This window comes from Symphalangus syndactylus, chromosome 24, assembly GCF_028878055.3.
Source record: "Symphalangus syndactylus isolate Jambi chromosome 24, NHGRI_mSymSyn1-v2.1_pri, whole genome shotgun sequence".
Classification (NCBI taxonomy): domain Eukaryota; kingdom Metazoa; phylum Chordata; class Mammalia; order Primates; family Hylobatidae; genus Symphalangus; species Symphalangus syndactylus.
This window is the reverse complement of record NC_072446.2, coordinates 42,810,995-42,834,562: the sequence shown is the minus strand read 5'-3', so window position 1 is coordinate 42,834,562 and position 23,568 is coordinate 42,810,995. Positions and strand designations below refer to the sequence as shown.

The 23,568-nt window shown below is 40.8% G+C and overlaps 1 protein-coding gene across 2 annotated transcripts in view; it reads left to right on the top strand.

The window, feature by feature from the left end:
* Positions 1-23,568, top strand: part of SIRPD (signal regulatory protein delta) — a 59,396-nt gene that overhangs the window by 16,167 nt on the left and 19,661 nt on the right. Inside the window, exons 5-6 of one of the 2 annotated variants that reach the window (XM_055266016.2) lie at positions 6,783-7,097; positions 7,330-7,748. In XM_055266016.2, coding sequence (XP_055121991.2) covers positions 6,783-7,097; positions 7,330-7,649 — 635 coding nt within the window. In that variant the 3' untranslated portion in view covers positions 7,650-7,748. Of the gene's footprint in view, positions 1-6,782; positions 7,098-7,329; positions 7,749-12,484; positions 12,644-23,568 lie in introns of those variants that run through there. The other variant, XM_063634160.1, reaches the window with a different exon arrangement.

Sequence of the window (23,568 nt, the reverse complement as noted above, 5' to 3'; positions counted from 1 at the left end):
TCTGTTTACAGATGACATGATTGTATATTTGGAAAACCTCATCATCTCAGCCCCAAAACTCCTTAAACTGATAAGCAACTTCAACAAAGTCTCAGGATACAAAATCAATATGCAAAAATCACAAGCATTCCTATACACCAATAATCGACAATCAGAAAGCCAAATTATGAGTGAACTCCCATTCACAATTGCTACTAAGAGAATAAAATACCTAGGAATACAACTTACAAGGGATGTGAAGGACCTCTTCGAGGGGAACTACGAACCACTGCTCAAGGAAATAAGACAGGGGACACAAACAAAAAACTTTCCACTCTCATGGATAGGAACAATCAATATTGTGAAAATGGCCATACTGCCCAAAGTAATTTATAGAATCAATGCTATTCCCATCAAGCTACCATTGACTTTTTTCACAGAATTAGAAAAAAAATGACTTTAAATTTCATATGGAACCAAAAAACAGCTCGTATAGCCAAGACAATCCTAAGCAAAAAGAACAAAGCTAGAGGCATCATGCTACCTGACTTCAAACTGTACTACAATGCTACAGTAACCAAAACAGCATGGTACTGATACCAAAACAGATATATAGACCAATGGAACAGAACCGAGGCCTCACAAATAACACCACACATCTACAACCATCTGATCTTTGAGAAACCTGACAAAAATAAGCAATGGGGAAAGGGTTCCCTATTTAATAAATGGCATTGGGAAAACTAGCTAGCCATATGCAGAAAACTAAAACTGGACCCGTTCCTTATCCCTTATACAAAAATTAACTCAATATGAATTAAAGATGTAAACGTGAGACCTAAAACCATAACAACCCTAGAAGAAAACCTAGACAATACCATTCAGGACATAGGCATGGGCAAAGACTTTATGACTAAAACACCAAAAGCAATTGCAACAAATGCCAAAATTGACAAATGGGATCTAATTAAACAAAAGAGCTTCTGCACAGCAAAAGAAACTATTATCAGCATGAACCGGCAAGCTACAGAATGGGAGAACATTTTTGCAATCTATCCATCTGGCAAAGGGCTAATATCCAGAATCTACAAGGAACATGAACAAATGTACAAGAAAAAAACAAGCAACCCCATCAAAAAGTGGGCAAAGGATATGAGCAGACACTTTTCAAAAGAAGACATTTATGCAGCCAACAAACAAATGAAAAACAGCTCATCATCACTGGTCATTAGAGAAATGCAAATCAAAGCCACAGTGAGATACCATCTCAGGCCAGTTAGAATGGTGATCATTAAAAAGTCAGGAAACAGCAGATACTGGAGAGGATGTGGAGAAATAGGAATGCTTTTACACTGTTGGTGGGAGTGTAGATTACTTCAACCATTGTGGAAGACAGTGCGGTGATTCCTCAAGGATCTAGAACTAGAATACCATTTGACCCAGCAATCCCATTACTGGATATATACCCAAAGGATTATAATCATTCTGCTATAAAGACACATGCACATGTATGTTTATTGCAGCAGTATTCACAGTAGCAAAGACTTGAAATCACCCCAAATGCCCATCAATGATAGAATAGATAAAGAAAATGTGGCACATACACACCATGGAATACTATGCAGCCATAAGAAAGAATGAGTTTATGTCCTTTCCAGGGACATGGATGAAGTTGAAACCATCATTCTCAGCAAACTAACACAAGAACAAAAAAATAAACACCACATATTCTTACTTATAAGTGGGAGTTGAACAACGAGAATATATGGGCACAGGGAGGAGAACATCACACACCAGGGTCTGTTGGGTGGTGGGGGACAAGAGGAGAGACAGCATTAGGAGAAATACCTAATGTAGATGTTGGGTTGATGGGTGCAGCAAATGACCATGGCACATATATAACTATGTAACAAACCTGCAGGTCCTGCACATGTATCCCAGAACTTAAAGTATAATAAAAAAATCACTTTTTTAAATAATTCCATTTATATGACATACTCAGAATAGGCAAATCTATAGAGACAGAAAGTAGATTAAAGACAGAACATTTCTTATGATTTGGGGGATGGTGGAAAGATGGGGAAAATGGAGGTTATTACATGAAAGGCATGGAGTTTTTTTTGAGATGATAAAAATGTTCAAAATGACTGTGGTTATGACTGCATATATCTACAAACAAATATCTGCAAATATTGAATTGTACATTTTAAATGTGTGAATTGTATGGTATGTGAATTACATCTCAATAAAGTTGTTTAAAAACCTAATTTAGTCTCTCACAGTTCTAGAGGCCAGAAGTCTGAAATCTGTATCTCTGGACTGAAATTAAGGCATCAGCAGAACTGCTCCTTCTGGAGGTTCTAGGAGAGAGCATATTCCCTTTCTCTTTTGGCTTCTGATTTGCTGCCAGTATCCCTGGCCTGTCAGCAGCACAGCATAAATCTTCAAGGCCAGTGTCTTTAAATCTCTCTGTGTTCCATTTTCACATTGCATTCTCACAGTTATGCTACCAGATTTCTAACAAATCTGTTATTAGTCATCTATGCTGCATAACAAATTACCCAAAACTTAGTGATTTCAAACAACAAACACTGTCTCACAGTGTCTGTGAGTCAGGATTCTAGACACGGTTTAGGTTGAGTGACCTTGGTTTAAGGTCTCTTTTAAGGCTGCAATCAAGGTGTCTGCCAATAATGCAATAATCCAAAGGCTCAACTGGAGAAGAATCCACTTCAAGCTCACTCCCATGGCTACTGGCAGGCCTCAGATCCTCGCGGGCAACTGGCTGAAGACATCAGATATCTGCTACGTGGGCTTATCCATAGGACAGCTCACAACATGGCAGCTGCTTCTCCTCAAGAAGCAGGAGAGAGGGGAAGAAGAAGATGCAAGTCACAATTTCTTTATAAGCTAATTTCAGAAGTGACATCCTGTTACTTTTACTTTTTCATTAGAAGTGAGTCACTAGATCCAGAGGAGGGGATTACATAGTGGTGTGAATGCCAGAAGCTGGAGATCATCTTAAAGCCTGACTACCACAGCAGCTCTCTCTGTAACTAGGAGGACATGCAGACGAAATGTCAGTAAGGATACAAAAGATTTGATCAATGTGATTAACAAATTTGTTGTAATTGAGCACTGCACCCAACAACTGAAAAGCACATATCCTTTTCAAGCCCTTGTAAGATATTAACTAAAATTAATCATGTGCTTGGTCAAGAAGCAAGTCTCAACAAATTTTGAAATATCGAAATTATATAAGTATGTTTTCTGATCATTGTGGAATTAAACTATAAATATTTACAAAAAGATCATTAGAAAATCCTCATATGTTAGGAATTTGGGAAATAATCTAAATAACCGGTTTATCAAAAAAGAAATTACCACAGATACCAGAAAATATTTTGGACTAAATAGTAATTAACATACTGCACATTAAACTTGAGGCATGTAGTTACTGCTTACTGCTGTACTTGGAATTTATAGCCTTAAATCCCTAAGTCAGAAAAATAAAAATGATTGAAACCCAGTAATAAAAGCATCCATTACAACAATTTAATAAAACAATGACAAAGGTTTAATTTTAGTGTGGTCAAAATTTCAACCTTTTCCTTTATGGTTATAGCTTTCAGTGCTTGTTTAAGACATATTTCCTTAACCCTTTAAATCCTGAAGATATACTCTTACATAACTTCCTGTAGTTAAGCTTTATAGTTTTGCCTTTCACATTTAGTCTGAATCCCCATATTTGTGATACGAGATTTTATTTTTCCCCATATGAATATCTAATTGTTCCAACTTCATTTATTTTAAAAATTTCCCTTTTCTTCACTGCTCTGCAGTTGCAAACTTGTCAAAAATTAAGCATCCATATGATGGATCTGAATTGGGGCTCTCTAATTTTTTCCACATTTTCTTTGTTCATTCCTTCAAACACCACTATCTTGATAACTACAGCTCTGTAATAAGTTTTTGTACTTGGTAGAACAAGTCATCACACCTTATTCTTTTTGGTTATGCTTGGCGGTTTTCATTTCCATGAAAAGTTTAGAATATCTTTGTCAAGTTCAGCACACACTCACTTATACACACACACATAATTTATGGGATTTTAATTGTGATTACACTGACTCCTTATCAATTGGGAATAATTCCAATGTTTTTATCATCATATATGCCTAGGCATACATTTCTTTATCTTTACAATATTATTTTCTATCAATGAACATGGTATGTCTTTTCATTCATTTAGATCCTTTATAATGTCATTCAATAAAGTTTTGTAATTTTTACTATAGACACGGTACACCTCTTGTTAGATTGATTCCTCCACACTTTATGTTTTTAATATTATTATAAATGAGATCATTTTAAAATGTTTTTAATTTTCTAATGTTTGTTATAATTGAATTTACATTTATTTTGTACCTAGCAAACTTGTTAAATTCTCATATTATTTCGAAAAATTTGTCTATAGATTCTTTTGGCCTTTCTTAAGGCACAATGGCATCATATAGTAATAATAGCATAATAATAGTTTAATGTATTTCATCCTAATCTTTATACCTTTTGTATTCCCTTTATGACTTCATAAGCAAACTGGAATCTCTGATGAAAGATTGGATTTAATTTCTGGTGGCAAGCAAGATTATATTGACTTGATTTCAAAGCTTTCAATTTTTTACCTTTGATTATAATGTTTGTTGTATTTTTAAAATTAGGATGAACCATATGATATTGCCTATATTCTATCGTTTTTCATATAATAAAAATAGCAATTGCATATGGTTCAATCTAATGGATTATCTCTATCAGATTAATTCATTTCTATTCTTAGTTTACAAATAATTTCTAAACATAAATATTAACACTTAATGTTTTTCCTGCATCTATTGAAATGGTCATATGGTTCTACTGTCTTTCAATTTGGAAATATGATGAATAACATTATTTGATATTCTTTTTTATTTTTATTTTTTTTTATTTTTTTTTTTTTGAGACAATGTCTTGTTTTTTCACCCAGCCTGGAGTGCAGCGGTGCAATCTCAGCTCACTGCAGCCTTGACCTCCTGAGCTCAAGTGGTCCTCCCACATCAGCCTCCTCAGCAGCTGGAACTTCAGGCCCATGCCACCACACCTGGCTAATTTTTGTATTTTTTGTAGAGATGTGGTTTTGCCATGTTGCCCAGGCTGATTTTCTAATATTAATTCAACTTTTTCTTCCTGAAATAAAACCATTCTGGTGATAGTGTGTTACTCAGTTTGCTAAAGTTTGCCTAGGATTTTTGAACGTATATTCAGAAGTAAGATAATAATCTGTTTTTTCTTTATAGTATCTACGTTGGAATTTTGTTGTTGAAGTTATGCTAGCTTCAAAAATTAGTTGGGAAGTCTATCCGTTTTTTCTCTTTTTTAGAAAAGATTACATAAGATAAAATTTATATATTACATAAATGTTTGGCAGATCTTTCCAGTGAAGTCATCTGGATCTAGAATTTTCATTATAGGAAAAGTTTTTAAATTTCTGATTCAGTTTCTTTAATAATTTTGATACTGCCCAGGTTTCTTATTTCTTCGTATTCACTTTTGATAAGCTACATTTTTCCAGAAAGTTTTTCACTTTTTCTAAATTTTATATTTTATATTGGCAAAAGCTATTCAAGATATCCAATTTTTATCATTTTAATGTCTGCAAGATTTATAGTAATGCCCCTATTGCACATCTGTGATTGTATCTCTCTATCTCTCTCTCTTTCTCTCTCTTAATATTTTATTTCCTCTCTTTTCATTTTCACCAGAGAATTATATGTCTTCAAAGAAGCAACTTTTGGTTTTGTTGATCCTCTATATTTTATGCTTGTTTTTGTTTCATTCACATTACCTTATATGTATTTCTTTCCTCTCCTATTTACTGCTTGCTTTTAAGTTTTGTTTATGTTTCTCGTCGTGTATAATTTGACCCTTATTATAGTTACCTTTATAAATCTTTAAAGTCAACTTTACAAATCTCAATGAGTTGTGTTTTTAGGATCTTGTCTTAAAGTTCTTTCCCACCTCAAAGACATATAGATATTTCCTTATTTTTTTCTTCTTATAGTTTTATTAAATTTTAGATTTAAGAATTTAATCTGTTTGAAATTTATTTCTGTGTTCAGTCAAATAGAATAATTTTAAAATTTTTATTCATTTGGTTTTCTAATCTATCAGTTTTTTAGTCAGCAGATAGATTCGCTTAAGTTTTTTGTGTCAGTTTACATTATAATGTTTCTTCTCAATTATTATTTATTCATGACTTTTTGTTTCATTGCTTAGGCCAGAATCTCCAGTACATCATTGAATAGATACAATGAGAGTAGGTATCCTGTAGTTGCTGATTCTAAAGGACATTCTTGTAAAGTTGCACGTTAAAGATATTTTGTTTTAGGATTTTTGGTAGATAGGAATCAGGCTAAGAACATTTCCTTCTATTCCTTGTTGTCTAAACCTTATTAAACGAGAATGGGTAAGCAGGAGTAATCAATACCAAGAGTGAGAAAGATATAGGAATATGACTCCTGAACAGAGAAACAGTGTCACCTGAGTCAAGATCACAGGCTGTGTGGTCAGAGAAACTTGTTTTCCAGTCCAGGCTTTGTAAGTTGCTAGTATTTTTTATTTTACCTCTACCAGTTTCAATTTCCTTATCTATAAAATGGACATTATCATATCTAATCATGGGGTTGTCAGAATTAAAATTATATAAGGCACAAAGAATACTATATAGCTTACCAACACTAATTGTTTATTCATCTTCCTTCTTGTAGCTCCACCATCTCTCCCTGTGGTAATAGGCCCCTTGGAGAGGGCCTTGCTCGGGCAGACTGTGAATTTTAGCTGCATGTCCTACGGCTTCTACCCCAAAAATGTTACCCTGAAGTGGTTCAAAAACGGGAAGAAACTCTCATCCCTCCAGACCCATGTGGTTCAGTTAAAGAACAGCAATGCCTACAAAATTGTCGGTACCACGGAGGTAGTCCCAGCTCTGGATGACTTAAACTCTCATATTACCTGCAGCGTGTACCACCGAAGCTTGCATTACCCTCTTCGTGGGAAGGCTGATTTGTCTGAGACCATAATAGGTAGGTAATACCACATGTGCCCAGCTTTCACATGTCTTTGGAGCATAGTTCTTCCCAAATTTGCTCCAGGGAATAGGCTTAAATAATAACAGGTCATTCCACCTACTGAACATCTACTATGTGCTAGGCACAGTGACATGCTAGGTAGGTGCTAAGTAAATTGCCACCAAGCAATAAGCAGATGGATCTGATTGTTTCATGACATCTGAGCATGTGTTCTATGCTATTTCAGTTCCACCCAAGGTGTCCATTCTTCAACACCCTGCCTCAAATAACAAGATGAATGTCACCTGCCAGGCAGAGAAGTTCTATCCCCAGGACATGCAACTGACCTGGCTGAAGGATGGAAGTGAATCCCAGAGAGATGAGACCCTGACCCCCACCAAGGGCAAAGACGGACTGTACAGCGTGCAGAGCTCCATCCTGGTGAAAAACAGTGACCATGAGGAGGACACTATGCTCACCTGCCAGGTGGAACAAGATGGATGGCAGAAGATCACTGTAAAAATGACATTTTGGGCCTCTGCTCACCTGGATAGGTCTCAGTTGTAGCCAATAGCAAGGCTTCCATGACTTATTTAAGGAGGCTCCTTCATCTTTCCATAAAACGTTCTTTTTCAGATTTATAAAAGTTTAAATTATAAAAGCAAAGCCCACTCACTTTCTCATCTCTTGCTGATTCACTCACTCTCACTCTCTCCTTCTCCCTCACATACACAAGTGCATGCACACACACACACAATTCAAAATCATATAGGTATTTATCAAAAACTAAATATGTATTAGGAATCAAGTACACCCAATCCAACTCCCTAGAGAGATCTCTTATATATTATTTGCTGCCCTTTCTTTTAAGGTCTCATCGATCCACAAACAGGATTTCAGGTACTAGGATTTTAAGGTACAAGGTCATAGGACGACTAGATAATGTCTGGAACTCCTGCCAAGGTAGGGAGTCTGTGCTTCCTTGAATCATCTTAATGGTTGCTTGCCAGGAGATTTTTTAGTGTTTTCATCATTTTCTGATTAAACCCAGGTCCTTCCTGGTGCTGAGCAGAGCAGCCTTGAAATTCTCCCAATAGGAACACATCTACATTCCACTTACTGCCAGTGTAGACACGTCCTTCTGTGCCCTGATGTGGTGGTGTTCTCCTAGTCTCCAGGCTCTGGGTGTCCCGGTGTCTGGATCTCTTGCCCTTTCTTGATTCAGAGGGGCAGCAACGATGAGCATAGTGTTTGACAAACATAAGTTTGATTCTCACTACCTTGTGACCCTGGAAAGTTTCTAAAATCTCTGAGCTTTGATTTTCTCAGCAACATAAAAATAATAGTACCCACCTCATAGGACTATGCTGAGAGCTAACAAGGTAATACAAGGTAGTTAAATGGTTGGAGCTGCCTCCTTTTCCCTAGACAAGGCCCAGCCCAGCAGTGTGAGATGCATGTGTGCTCACCTGGGCTCCTGCCTCAGGTATTTGTGCTGGCAAGGCACAGTGCAATGGGAACCGTTGTCTAAGATGGGCCCTGGGAGCCTCAGATGGGAAAGTGAAAGCCCTGGAGGATGGACTCTCTTGTGCCCTCTGATGACACTTGTTGCTCACCCTTCCTTTTGTGACTCTCCTCCTAGGCCACAAGGTGCTGCTGGTGATGGAGTCTCTACCTTCCATTCTCCAGGAAGTAGACGGCCTAACTGTAAATTGAGGGGAGGTTCAGGGAGGCAGGACAAGGTGGTGGCCACAGCCTGGTCTGGGAGCAGGCTAAGGTTAGGGAAGAAGTCATTCCAAGAAGCACCCACAAGGACACATGGTGCCTAGGTTCATCTGGAGGCAAGAGAGGGGCACATCACTCTTACTTCCCCAGGAATTTCCTGGAATACACTAAGAAACTCCATCTTAGATGTGGTGATGGGGGAAGAGGGGCATGATCAAGGGTTTGTAAAAGATGTCTTCAGGAAAGGAGAGGGGATTAGGACCCAGGGAGGAGGCAATGTCTCATCTCACAATGCTGGATATCAACTCTTCATCCTCCAGCAACATCCATCCAAGGGAACATCCAAAATTAAGGGTAGAACCGAGTCCTGACCAAGAAGAGATCAAAGATGAGGTAGCTGTGAGGCCACTACTGTGGTTTAGTTAATCAGTGTCAGGCTCCCAGGGTTTCCTGGGATGGGGGAGCCCCAAAAAGGGGAAAAAAGAAAGAGAGAGCAACTATGAGATCCCTGAACAGACAGGGATCCTGTGGCATTAATGCTTCTGGGGAGAGCTAGATCAGAGACCAAACACCTGGGGTCACTGTGAACACTTACCATGAGCCCACTGGCCATTCCCTCCTGGGTGCAAAACACCTGTTGAGCATTCTCCGTGGGAAAGAGAGCTGAGCCAACCTCTGTTCTCATTGAGGTGTGTGCTCTAGCAAATAAGGAAGACTTCCAACCTAAACATCTGATTACAAGTTCTTACAAGGTACTAAGGGCACTCTCAGTTTATCTACAATAAGGAGGAGAAGGGAGTGGTCATCTGAAGTTCAGGGAAGAAAGAGCAGCATCTTGGGAGTGAAAGGGCTGGCAGCTGAGGATGGCAAAGCATTTGGAGCCAGATCAGTCAGGAACAGTAGAAAAATCTTTTATTTTCCTTAAGAGCAGTGGGAAGCCACTATCGGAGAAAAGCATGGTCAGATTTCTCTAAATTTCTAAAAGTACCATTCTGGCTACAGTGTAAGGAAAAGACTGAAATAGAGAAAGAGTAAGGTAGGAAAACTGTAGCCTGTCCAAGCCAGAGATGATAGTGGAGGGAGAGAAGCAGGAGGATTTAAGATCGTTATGCACTGAAGGCGTTTGTCCCCTCCACATTCATGTGTTAAATCTTTTTTTTGTTATTATTATACTTTAAGTTCTAGGGTACATGTGCACAACATGCAGGTTTGTTACATACGTATACATGTGCCATGTTGGTGTGCTGCAGCCATCAGCTGGTCATTTAGCATTAGGTATATCTCCCAATGCTATCCCTCCCCCCTCCTCCCACCCCATGTGTTAAATCTTAATGCCCAATACGATGGTATTAGGAGGAAGGCTGTTGGGAGGTGATTCGGTCATCAGGGTAGAGTCGTGAATGGGATTAGTGTTCTTATAAAAGAGGCCCCAGAGAGCTCTCTTGCCTCTTCCACCATGTGAGGACACAGTAAGAAGCTGTCTATGAACCAGGAAGTGGGCCCTCACCAAACACCAAATCTGCCAGCTTCTGAATCTTAGACTTGCCAGGCTTCAGATATGTGAGAAATAAATTTCTGTTGCTTATAAGCTACCCAGTCTATGGTATTCTGTTATAGCGGTCCGAACAGACTAAAGATGTATTTAGATTAAAGGATATGGGGGATGGGAGGAGTTATCAAAATCAAAAATGACACCAAGGTTTTCCGGCTTAACTAACTGGGTGGATGGGGCTGTCATACACTGAGATGAGGACACAGGAAAAAAAGCTGGTGGGAGGTGAGTGATGAGTATGCTCTGTAGATGCTTAGCAGACAGCAGGGCATAGGCATGCGGATGGCTTGCCCACTGCCACGCAAATACCACCTAAGTCCAAGATTCTGACCCACTGTTCCTTCTGGCCCCAAAGCCTGCCTTTTAATCCCCATATTCAGTGGTTCCTGCCAACAAGGAACAGCAAGTCCAGTGAAGGAGGCAGAATCTAATCAGTGGGGGTGGGGAAGATGTTGCCAAGGGTGCTGTCTAGTTACTATTGCTGCATAGCAAAACTCCCCAAAACACAAGGTCAAAAAAACAACCATTTTATTATGATCAATGACACTGTGGGTTAGGAAGTCAGACAAGGTACAAGAATGACTTATCTCTGCTATATGTTGCCTGGGGTCTCAGTTGGGAAACTCACCTGGGGATGACTCAATTGCTGGGTCATCTGGAAGCTTCTTCTTTTACATGTCTGATGATTGATAATGGATATTGTCTGCGTCTTAGCTGGGATGTCAGCCAGAACTCTTACATGTGTCCCTGCAATGTGATCTCTTCATGCGTGCTAGTTTGGGCTTCCTCATAGCATGGTGGCAAGGTTCCAAAAATGAGGATCCCAAGAAAGCCAGGTAGAAGGGCAGGGAATTATTATGGTCTAGCCTCAGAAGTCACATCACATCGCTTCTGTTGCAGTCACAGACCTGCCCAAACTCAGGGGGAGGGAACATATGCCTACATTTCCATGGGAGGAGTGTCGAAGAGCATGAGGGAACAGGGACCTTGTTGCAGTCAGCTCTAGAAAATAGAATCTGTCATCAGTGAAGACAGGGATTAGAGTTAGAACAGTAAGTGCTAAAGGGAACACTCTGGCCAGTTCCTTGTCAAGAATTCCCTCTCAGAAAAAATGTTTAACAAGCTAGAAGAAGGTGTCAAGAGGAGAGGGGCACTCATCATGCTACAGAGCAATCAAATCTCATCGCTGATTGGCCCCTTCCATTCCACCCCTTCTCATCACCAACATCCGGTCAGCCACTGGTAAGGAGTCAGGGGTTGGGAGCAGTGGGGAAACTGAGTCACAGGAGGCAGTGTCTGGCACTGGGCCCACAGAAGTGATGAGCTCATGGCTAGAGGCTCTGAATGTGAGTTCATGTGCAGGTGGCTGCTGCTCAGAAGGAGGAGAGGAGATGTATTCTTCGTGTGAGAGTTTCTACAGCTCCTCCACGCCCTTCTCCCAAGAGGTGGCCCCAGACTAGGGACAGAAAAAAGAGACACCCCTCCTCCTCCCAGCTGTGTTTCTGCATGTCACTGTTGCTGCGGTATGTGCACCCTAAGGCCCTGCACCCCCTGCTTGACACACACAGGCTTCTTCCCCTTTCCTCTAAAACAGAAACTATCCTCCTCCTCCCAAGATCTAACTCCGTGCTCACTCAAAGTCACTTCCCCTGTGAGCGTACTTTGAAGAGCCAAAGCCTCCCATCAGATGTGGCTTCAGGCTCATTTTTACAACTGACACCTCTGGAGTGGGGAAAAACAAGGATCCACACCTGTGAAGCCCCATCCCCGGGAACCCTCCTCCTGACTAGCTGCACAGCTCATCTGAGCCCAGGTCTTGGACTGTAACAGGAAGCTGGACACACCCTTCTCTATGGCAGACCCTGTTCCTGGACTCCTGGATGAGGAAGGGTCACCAGCACACCTGACACAAAGTGAGGGGCCCAAAGGGCAGAGCCTAGGCACTAAGGGTGTCTGCCAGAGCCCCTCCAAGCACCCTGGGACTCTTGTATCAGTAACTTCTTAGCTTGTATCTGATTCCTATTTCACAATCTAGAAACTGGAACGTTCATAATCCCACAGCCCTTTCCTCCCAGCATAGTAACTTCCTCTCATATCATAGAAGATATAGTTTTGCCTCTCTCAGCAGAGCAGAATCCAGGACCTCCCCAGAACAGACCTACAGGCAGAGCAGGCTCCAGGGCCCATCATGATACCCGTCCCTTCCTCTCGGCCCTGCCTGAGAGAAACAACACAGACTACTTCATCCATCCCTGCTGCTGCCTCTGGCTGCTGGGACTCACAGGTGAGTGTCCCCACCCCCAGGTACTATGATGCAGGGATGCTTTCCTGAGTTTGGTGGCAGCACAATTTCGCCACCTGCAGTGGGGCGGATGAATCTCTGTTGTTCTAGGGCCTCTTTCTTTGCCACCCCTTCCTCGTTAAGACACTTCCCTAAATAGTTTGTTTTATACCTAGTGTCTCCAAAACAAATCCCTCCAGAATTCTTATTGCTTGGAGGGGTTGCTTTCTCTCCCATCCAGGCATTTCCCCATAGCAGGGGTGCCCAGTCCCTCTCACTTCCCACACCCCTGATGTCCTGTGAAGGTTCCACGACCCCCTAGGCCTGACCTGCAGGACCGCATGCCATCCTGAGGGAAGAAGTAGAGGAGCAGCATTTGACTTCTCAGTCCCCAAGAGGGAGGCATGGATGCTGTCATTAAGATGAATACACATAGATGGATAGGTGATTAATAGATAGATCAGATAGATGATAGATAGATAGATAGATAACAACAAGTACTACACATGCAATGTAGAACTATTAGAAAAAATTGCTAAATTGTCCTTTTTAGACTAGTAAGTCTCCCAGAATCTCAACAACCTAGGATTATGTTCTTGATGCGGGTGTTTCTCCTGCCTGTCTACTCCCTTCTCTCCAAAGCTGATCTGCACAGTCAGGAGAGGCAACCATCCTTCTCCCAATGGTGTTAACATCGCAACTTGGAGTCCACCTAATAAAGTGGTTAAAAGCACAGGCATTTAAAAAAAACAACAACAACAATGGGCCAGGGTTCAAATCCAAGTTTCATCATTTGTAAGCTGTTTGACTATGAATAAGTTACTCAACTTCTCTGTGCCTGTTTTCTTGTCTGTGAAATTGAGATAAATAATAATGCCTTTCCGGTAAAGTTGTGGTGAGAATCAAACTAGTTAATTAATATAGTTAAGTGTTTGGAGTAATGTATGGCACACAGAACCACCTATGTGAGCTCTGGCTGTTACAGCCTTTTAGGGCTTAATAAGTGCAAATATGAGCACACGAAAATAGTCCTGCTGCATCCGGCCATTGCAACTCTCACTCTGTGTCTTTGGCAAGTCTATGTCTTCACTTAGAACTCACAGAAGTCATGGGAAATGAGAATGGTCCATCAGGCTTGGTAGAAGAAGGAACTGAAAGCCAAGGAAGGGTGTGGGCTTCCTAGAATCACCAGGTTGTCAGGGCTGGAGCCTGGCCTATGGGACTTGCAGTTAAGAATGGAAAGCCCATTTCACAGAAATCCTTCTTTGAGCACAGTCCTGAGTGTTTCTCAAAGATTTTCAGGTTTCAGTATCACAACAAAATTTCAAGAGAAGTTTCACTTTCCACATTGTATACATTACATAGATAAGAAAACAGAGCCTCAGGGAGGTTATTTTCTCAAGGTAAAACATCCATGTCAGTCCATTTTCTGTTGCTTAGAGTAGAATACGTGAAACTGGATAATTTATAAAGAAAAAGAACTTATTTCTTATAGTTATAAAGGCTGAGATGTTCACGGTCAAGGGGCCACATTTGGTGAGAGCTTTCTTGCTGGTGGGGACTCTCTAAAGAGTCCTGAGGCAGCACAGAGTATCACATGGTGAGATGACTCAGCATGCTAGCATACTATACTTGGGTCTCTCTCTCTCTTCTTGTAAAACCAACAGTTCCCTTCCCATGATAACCCATTAATCCATTAATTTATGAAATAATGCAGAGTCCTTATGACCCAATCACCTCTTAAAGACCCTACCTCTCAATACTGCACATTGAGGATTGAATTTCAACATGCATTTTGGAGGGGACAAATATTTAAACTATAGCAATCAAGCAATAGAGGAGGCATTGAAACCTGGGTCAATGGGACTCCACTAGCTCTTACTTTGACCTCTTCACTGTGCTGCTTCTATATACATCGAACTTTTAACAAAAATAAGATTACACAAAATATGGTGATTTATTTGTTCTTTTACTCAATGATAAATTGGGGACCCTTTTCTATGTAAATATATACGTGTCTGCAACATCATCAATACATCAACAATATATACATCAACATTATCATTTCAATCGCTACATAGTTTTCCATTTTGTGGTTGTACCATTATTTATCTAACTCACTCCTATTCTTGGACATGGGCCTTACATCAAACTTTTCTATATTGTAAATACTATGATTGCCATTCCTTTACAAAGCACATTCGCCCTTGTGTGATTGTTTCTTTTGAATAAGGCCGTAGAAGAGGAATTACTAAATCAAAGAGTAAGAGTTTTATTGGGAAATTGCACTTCAAAAGTGTTTTTTGGTTTCAAAAGCCATTTCCCAATAAAACGTGAGTGTCTCAATATCAGTAATACATTATCTCACCACACCCAGCGCAGAAGCAGCAGCAATGGACAGAGGGTATTTTGAACATTTGGGACCAAAACAGATTTGGTTAAAGTATCTCCACTTTACTTGTTTAAATATGGGTTTGTCACATGGACATAGATCATAAGATCATGACTATAATCCTGTATTGCCATCTAGACAGATTGTGTCCATTGTTATTCCCATCAGCAGTATGTGGGAGTGTCTGCCTCACCACACCCTTAGCAACACAGAAAATTGGCAGTCTTTTTCATGTTTGCTAAGCTAATATTCTAAAAATTGTGTCTGCTCTTTAGCTTGCAGGAGGGAGAAATGTTTTATTTTATTTTTATTGTATTTCAGGCTTGCTGTCAAAATAATCCAAACAGGGAAGAAACGTACAAGTAAATAACAAAAGCCCCCATACTCATCTGGCTCCCTGGAGATAGCTACTTTTTAGGAGTTTCATTTGCCTTCTTCAAGAGAGCTTTCTTCCACTGACATAAAATGCCAGCTTGATCGTACAATAAATCTGTCTATTTACTTGGGTCCAGTTCTAGGTTCTGTCTTCTGTTTCATCGACCTCTCTGCTTGCCTTGGTACCAACCTGCCTCTATTATTTATTGCAGCCTGAAAATGTGCTCTAACTTTCATATGATGAAACCTGTGTTCATTTTTTTTAAAAATTTTTCCAGCTAGTCTGTCATGGACGTTAGCAATTTGTGTGTGGTTTGACTTCACTGGATTACTGGGGTTGTTGAACATCTTTTCTAGAAGTATTTCTTCTCTTTTGACTTCCTGACTGTGTCCTTAGCAAAGGCTGTCTGTCTGTCTTGTTTCCTCTATGTCTCTTTTGATACCCAGTTAAGAAATGTGCCCATCCTAAAAGTTAATACATGATATGGAAAGAAAGAATGAATGGGGCTTCAAATGCAATCTGAACCCAGGCACCTGGACCACAGCCTCAGCCCCAGCTGGAGCTTGGAGCTGATGTGTGCTCTTCCAGGAGTAGTGGGTGAGGAGGAGCTGTGGGTAATTCAGCCTGAGAAGTCTGTGTCGGTTGCAGCTGGAGAAACGGCCACTCTGCACTGCACTGTGACCTCCCTGATCCCGGTAGGGACCATCCAGTGGTTCAGAGGAGCTGTACCAGGCCAGGAATTAATCTACAGTCAACAAGAAGGCAATTTCCCCTGGATAAGAACTGTTTCAGGCCGGGCGCGGTGGCTCACGCTTGTAATCCCAGCACTTTGGGAGGCCGAGGCGGGCGGATCACGAGGTCAGGAGACCGAGACCACGGTGAAACCCCGTCTCTACTAAAAATACAAAAAAATTAGCCGGGCGTGGTGGCGGGCGCCTGTAGTCCCAGCTACTCGGAGAGGCTGAGGCAGGAGAATGGCGTGAACCCGGGAGGCGGAGCTTGCAGTGAGCCGAGATTGCGCCACTGCACTCCAGCCTGGGCGACAGAGCGAGACTCCGTCTCAAAAAAAAAAAAAAAGAACTGTTTCAGACATCACAAAGAGAAACAGCAAGAACTATTGCATCCATATCAGTAGCATCACACCAGCAGAGCCCGCACCTACTACTGTGTGAAATTCCCTTTCTGGAGATTAAGTCTGGACCAGGCACCCAGATGTTTGTGCATGGTTGCGTACAGATCCCTAGAAATCCAGCACATTGTTCTAAAACAAATTACAATCCCTGGAGCCTAGCCTAAGGCTCCCCTTTTGTTACCTTGTGCCAAGATTATGAATAGAAGAAGGGGATAGTGAGAGGTCACAGTGAAGCAGCAGGGTGAAATGTAACCCCAGCGCCATCTATCAGTAGACTCTTAACTCTTTAGAATCTTACAGCTTCCAAAGGCCCACAAGGCACAGTGGGTAAAAGTAGACTACACGGCCAGATGGCCTGGGATCAACTTCTTGCTCTGCCATTTACATGCTATGTGACATTAATTCTATTTTTTTTTTTTACAAGGTCTCTCTGTGTTGCCCAGGATGGAGTGCAGTGGCGTGATCCCAGCTCACTGCAACCTCTGCCTCCGAGGTTCACGCGATTCTTGTGCCACAGCCTCTTGAGTAGCTGGGATTATAGGCATGTGCCATCATGCCCGGCTAATTTTTTTGGATTTTTTTTTAGTGGAGACAAGGTTCCGCCATGTTGGCCAGCCTGGTCTCGAACTCCAGACCTCAAGTGACCCTCCCACCTCAGCCTCCCAAAGTGCTGGGATTACAGGCATGAGCCACCATGCTCAGCCTATGTGACCTTAATTCTTAATTGAGATTCTTAATTCAAAATATTAAATTCTCTGTGCCTCAATTCCCTTGTGTTTAAGGTAGGGATAACAATAGTATCCACTTCATAGATTTGTTATAACAATTATAAATGTGAATGGGCTTATAAATGGAAAACATTTAGAAGAGTGTCTGCTGTATAATAATTATTATATTACTATATATCATTAGTACTCAGGATATTACAACCAATTAAACTTAAAAACATAATCTTAAAAGCATGGAACCATAGATTCCCATAAGATATGAATGATAAATTTATTGAGGGAGAAAGTTATAAGAATCACATATAGATTATTGATACAGAATGTGTAATTCCTACATTTCTTAAATTTTGTCCTTTATTTCTATAAGTTCTGTGTATTCTTGAGTTTGGTCCTGACTGATTCAATCATGGCTGAAAACAAACCGTGCAAGACTCTAAACAGCACCCATTAAAGGAAAGCCTGGGAAGTCCAACAGTTAGTTCAGATGTACTTGTATTGGTGAATTAATGATTATGATTCTTTAAAAAAATAGTGTGATAACTTACTGTAACAGAACTATAGAAGCATAGAAACATACATCACGATAATTTAGGGGACTTTCAAATTTTAGCACCTTACAGCCATGGAGAAACAAGGAGAATGGTAGGTACTCTTTGGGGACAAAGAGAATGTCATACAATTTTAAAGAATTGAAACTAAAAAGCAAGTTATGCACAAAGCACTGAGTGACATCAGCATGAGATGCCTAAGGACAATATTAGACCCTAGAATACAAGGAATAGTGCCTTCACAATTCTTAGGGAAAATTATTTCTAAGCTAAAATTATTTACCCAGCCAATCTACGGAGTTTTCAAGATTATCAAGAATTGCTTTTTACATCCTCTTATGGAGTCAAACAAAAAAAAAGTAAGAATGAGAACTAGGGATAGGGGATTGGAAACCCTAAGATAACAGCTGTGCAGGAGGCATAGAAATGGTCACTGGGCCATTCCAGAACAGGAGGACTTGTGGCATTACTAGAGACATCTCCAAAAGATGGAATCAGTAGAATACTTAAGTAGTCTTCAAACTCATGCCCACCATGTCTAAGAGTATTTAACATTACGTTGAAGTATTTGTCAATGCTTTTAGAAGGAGAGAGCAACAAAAAGCATATTAATTGCAAAAGAAGTGGGAAAACTATCTCTCTTTGTAGATGATATGGTATCTGGAAAACTTAATAGAATCAACATTAAACTACTATAAAAAAAGATAATTTAAGTAACATAGTAAGTTATCAAATCAACAAACAGAAATCAATAACCTTCACATATACAAAGAAAAACCAGTTAGAATATACAGTGAAAAAAGACAAACACATATACAATAGCAAAATAAAATTAAATTAAATAATTGGGGCAACGTCTACCAAAATAGTGACAGGAACTGGATTTACTCTCTTGCTAAAAATCTGGGCAAATTATTTAAAACATGGTAGACAAGACATTGGATACCAGGCAACAAAGGACAGTGACCCCTGTAAAATGGGACACAAATGAAGTGAGCCCTAAAGCTGCCCTAAGAGTACTCTCTGAGAAGGCTTTAAGACCACCATACGAAAAGAGATAACTCAGGTGGAGCCCGAAGCTCTCCCTGAGTTGATAAGAAGGACCTGGATGTCCACAGAGGCCAAGTGGCTACAGTTTTCAGGGTAGGGCACTAAAGAGCCGATAGTTTCACAGAGAGAGAACTCCAAATATCTGTAAAAGGTCCCCATTGAATATTCAGTATTGAAAAGTGTATTATGTACATGAGAAAAATACACGAGGCCAGAGGAGAAAAATTTCTGGAGCTTACACAAGGTTAAGAATAGTGCCTGATCTTTACAACCTGAGTGAAAAAAATTCATAATTCATGAGACATCCGGTAGAATACACAGAAGAGTTCTGCCTCAGTAAAGGAAAAAGAATTAGCCCTAGACCAAATGATGCTGGAGGCCTGCCTTGCAAAGCTTAAGTCCAAAACATGAAAAGTTCAAACCGCTTCCAAGTAATTTAACCATGTCCCAAAACAAGCTCAAGCATATTTATAGAAAGGCAAAATACCAACTACCCAATGAAGTAAAAGTCACAGTATCTGTTATCCAATAAAAAATCACCAGGCATGAAAATGTGATTCATAACAAGAATCACAGGAAGGATTCTTATTATGAATAAGAATAGCAGGAAAATGTGATTCATAATAAGAAAAATTAATCATTTGAAACTAACCAGAAAAGACAGATGATAGAATTAGTACACAAAGAAATTAAAGTTATTATAAGTATACTCTGTACATTCAGGAAGCTAGAAGAAAAACTGAATATGTGATGTAGATGCATGGAAAATATTTAAAAGATCCATATTGAACTTTTAGAGATGAAAGCTGCAATATCTAACATGAAAAATAGACTGAGTAGGATTAATAGCAGATAAGACGTTGAAGAAAATAGATTAATGAACTTAAAGACACAACAGATAAAAATGGAATATATAAAGCCACATCCAAATATAAGACAAAAAAATTAAAAACTGTATAAAAGATAAACAGAGCAGCCGGGTGCGGTGGCTCTCACCTGTAATCCCAGCACTTTGGGAGCCCGAGGCAGGCGGATCACCAGGTCAGGAGATCGAGACCATCCTGGCTAACACGGTGAAACCCCATCTCTAAAAAAAAAATACAAAAAATTAGCCGGGCATGGTGGTGGGCGCCTGTAGTCCCAGCTACTTGGGAGGCTGAGTCAGGAGAATGGCGTGAACCCGGGAGGTGGAGCTTGCAGTGAGCTGAGATGGCGCCACTGCACTCCAGCCTGGGCGACAGAGCGAGACTCTGTCTCAAACAACAAAAAAAGATAAACAGCATCAATCAGCAGCTATGGGGAAATTTCAAGTGGCCTAATAGATATGTATTGGAGACAACAGTGGAAGAGGGGACAGAAAGAATATTTGAAGAAATAATGGTCACATGTGTTCCAAATATAATGAAAACTGTAGATCCACAGATCCAAAAACTCAATGAACCCCAAGCACAAACCAAGTTGCACAAACCAATAAAGAATATATCTTAAAAGCAGCCTGCCCAAAATAAATATTAAATACAAAACAACAAAAAATAAATAAGACAGGAGATTTTTCATCAAAAATAATGCAAGCTTAAGACTGTGGGGGGCGTGGGGGGGTGGAGCCAAGATGGCCGAATAGGAACAGCTCCGGTCTACAGCTCCAAGCCTGAGCGACACAGAAGACAGGTGATTTCTGCATTTCTGTTTGAGGTACCGGTTTCATCTCACTAGGGAGTGCCAAACAGTGGGTGCAGGACAGTCGGTGAAGTGCACTGTGCACGAGCCGAAGCAGGGTGAGGCATTGCCTCACTCGGGAAGCGCAAGGGGTCAGGGAGTTCCCTTTCCTAGTCAAAGAAAGGGGTAACAGACGGCACCTGGAATATCAGGTCAGTCCCACCCTAATACTGCGCTTTTCCAACGGGCCTGGAAAACGGCACACTAGGAGATTGTGTCCCGCACCTGGCTCGGAGGGTCCTGTGCCCACGGAGTCTCACTGATTGCTAGCACTGCAGTCTGAGATCAAGCTGCAAGGCGGCAGCAAGGCTGGGGGAGGGGCGTCTGCCATTGCCCAGGCTTGCTTAGGTAAACAAAGCAGCCAGGAAGCTCGAACTGGGTGGAGCCCACCACAGCTCAAGGAGGCCTGCCTGCCTCTGTAGGCTCCACCTCTGGGGGCAGGGCACAGACAAACAAAAAGTCAGCAGGAACCTCCACAGACTTAAATGTCCCTGTCTGACTGACAGCTTTGAAGAGAGTAGTGGTTCTCCCAGCACGCAGCTGGAGATCTGAGAACGGACAGACTGCCTCCTAAAGTGGGGCCCTCACCCCTGAGCAGCCTAACTGGGAGGCACCCCCCCAGTAGGTACAGACTGACACCTCACTTGGCCAGGTACTCCTCTGAGACAAAACTTCCAGAGGAACTATCAGACAGCTGAATTTGTGGTCTCACGAAAATCCACTGTTCTGCAGCCACCGCTGCTGACACCCAGCCAAACAGGGTCTGGAGTGGACCTCTAGTAAAATCCAACAGACCTGCAGCTGAGGGTCCTGTCTGGTAGAAGGAAAACTAACAAACAGAAAGGACGTCCACACCAAAAACCCATCTGTACATCACCATCATCAAAGACAAAAAGTAGATAAAACCACAAAGATGGGGAAAAAACAGAGCAGAAAAACTGGAAACTCTAAAAAGCAGAGCACCTCTCCTCCTCCAAAGGAACGCAGTTCCTCACCAGCAATGGAACAAAGCTGGATGGAGGATGACTTTGATAAGTTGAGAGAAGAAGGCTTCAGACGATCAAACTACTCTGAGCTACGGGAGGAAATTCAAAACAATAGCAAAGAAGTTAAAAACTTTTTTAAAAAATTAGAAGACTGGATAACTAGAATAACCAATGGAGAGAAGGGCTTAAAGGAGCTGATGGAGCTGAAAGCCAAGTATCGAGAACTACGCAAAGATTGCAGAAGCCTCAGTAGCAGATGCGATCAACTGGAAGAAAGGGTATCACTGATGGAAGATGAAATGAATGAAATGAAGCAAGAAGGGAAGTTTAGAGAAAAAAGAAACGAACAAAGCCTCCAAGAAATTTGGGACTATGTGAAAAGACCAAACCTACGTCTGATTGGTGTACCTGAAAATGACGGGGAGAATGGAACCAAGTTGGAAAACACTCTGCAAGATATTATCCAGGAGAACTTCCCCAACCTGGCAAGGCAGGCCAACATTCAGATTCAGGAAATACAGAGAACGCCACAAAGATACTCCTCGAGAAGAGCAACTCCAAGACACATAATTGTCAGATTCACCAAAGTTGAAATGAAGGAAAAAATGTTAAGGGCAGCCAGGGAGAAAGGTCGGGTTACCCACAAAGGGAAGCCCATCAGACTAACAGCTGATCTCTCGGCAAAAACTCTACAAGCCAGAATTTCATATCCAGCCAAACTAAGCTTCATAAGTGAAGGAGAAATAAAATACTTTACAGACAAGCAAATGCTGAGTGATTTTGTCACCACCAGGCCTGCCCTAAAAGAGCTCCTGAAGGAAGCACTAAACATGGAAAGGAACAACCAGTACCAGCCCCTGCAAAAACATGCAAAATTGTAAAGACCATCGAGGATAGGAAGAAACTCCATCAACTAACTAGCAAAATAACCAACTAACATCATAATGACAGGATCAGATTCACACACGACAATATTAACAATAAATGTAAATGGGCTAAATGCTCCAAGTAAAAGACACAGACTGGCAAACTGGAGAAGGAGTCAGGACCCATCAGTGTGCTGTATTTAGGAAACCCATCTCACATGCAGAGACACACATAGACTCAAAATAAAGGGATAGAGGAAGATCTATCAAGCAAATGGAAAACAAAAAAAGGCAGGGGTTGCAATCCTAGTCTCTGATAAAATAGACTTTAAACCAACAAAGATCAAAAGAGACAAAGAAGGCCATTACATAATGGTAAAGGGATCAATTCAACAAGAAGAGCTAACTATCCTAAATATATATGCACCCAACACAGGAGCACCCAGATTCATAAAGCAAGTCCTGAGTGACCTACAAAGGGACTTAAACTCCCACACAATAATAATGGGAGATTTTAATACCCCACTGTCAACATTAGACAGATCAATGAGACAGAAAGTTAACAAGGATATCCAGGAATTGAACTCAGCTCTGCACAAAGTGGACCTAATAGACATCTACAGAACTCTCCACCCCAAATCAACAGAATATACATTTTTTTCAGCACCACACCACACCTATTCCAAAATTGACCACATAGTTTGAAGTAAAGCTCTCCTCAGCAAATGTAAAAGAACAGAAATTATAACAAACTGTCTCTCAGACCACAGTGCAATCAAACTAGAACTCAGGATTAAGAAACTCACTCAAAACAGCTCAACTACATGGAAACTGAACAACCTGCTCCTGAATGACTATTGGGTACATAATGAAATGAAGGCAGAAATAAAGATGTTCTTTGAAACCAACGAGAACAAAGACACAACATACCAGAATCTCTGGGACACATTCAAAGCAGTGTGTAGAGGGAAATTTATAGCACTAAATGCCCACAAGAGAAAGCAGGAAAGATCCAAAATTGACACCCTAACATCACAATTAAAAGAACTAGAAAAGCAAGAGCAAACACATTCAAAAGCTAGCAGAAGGCTAGAAATAACTAAAATCAGAGCAGAACTGAAGGAAATAGAGACA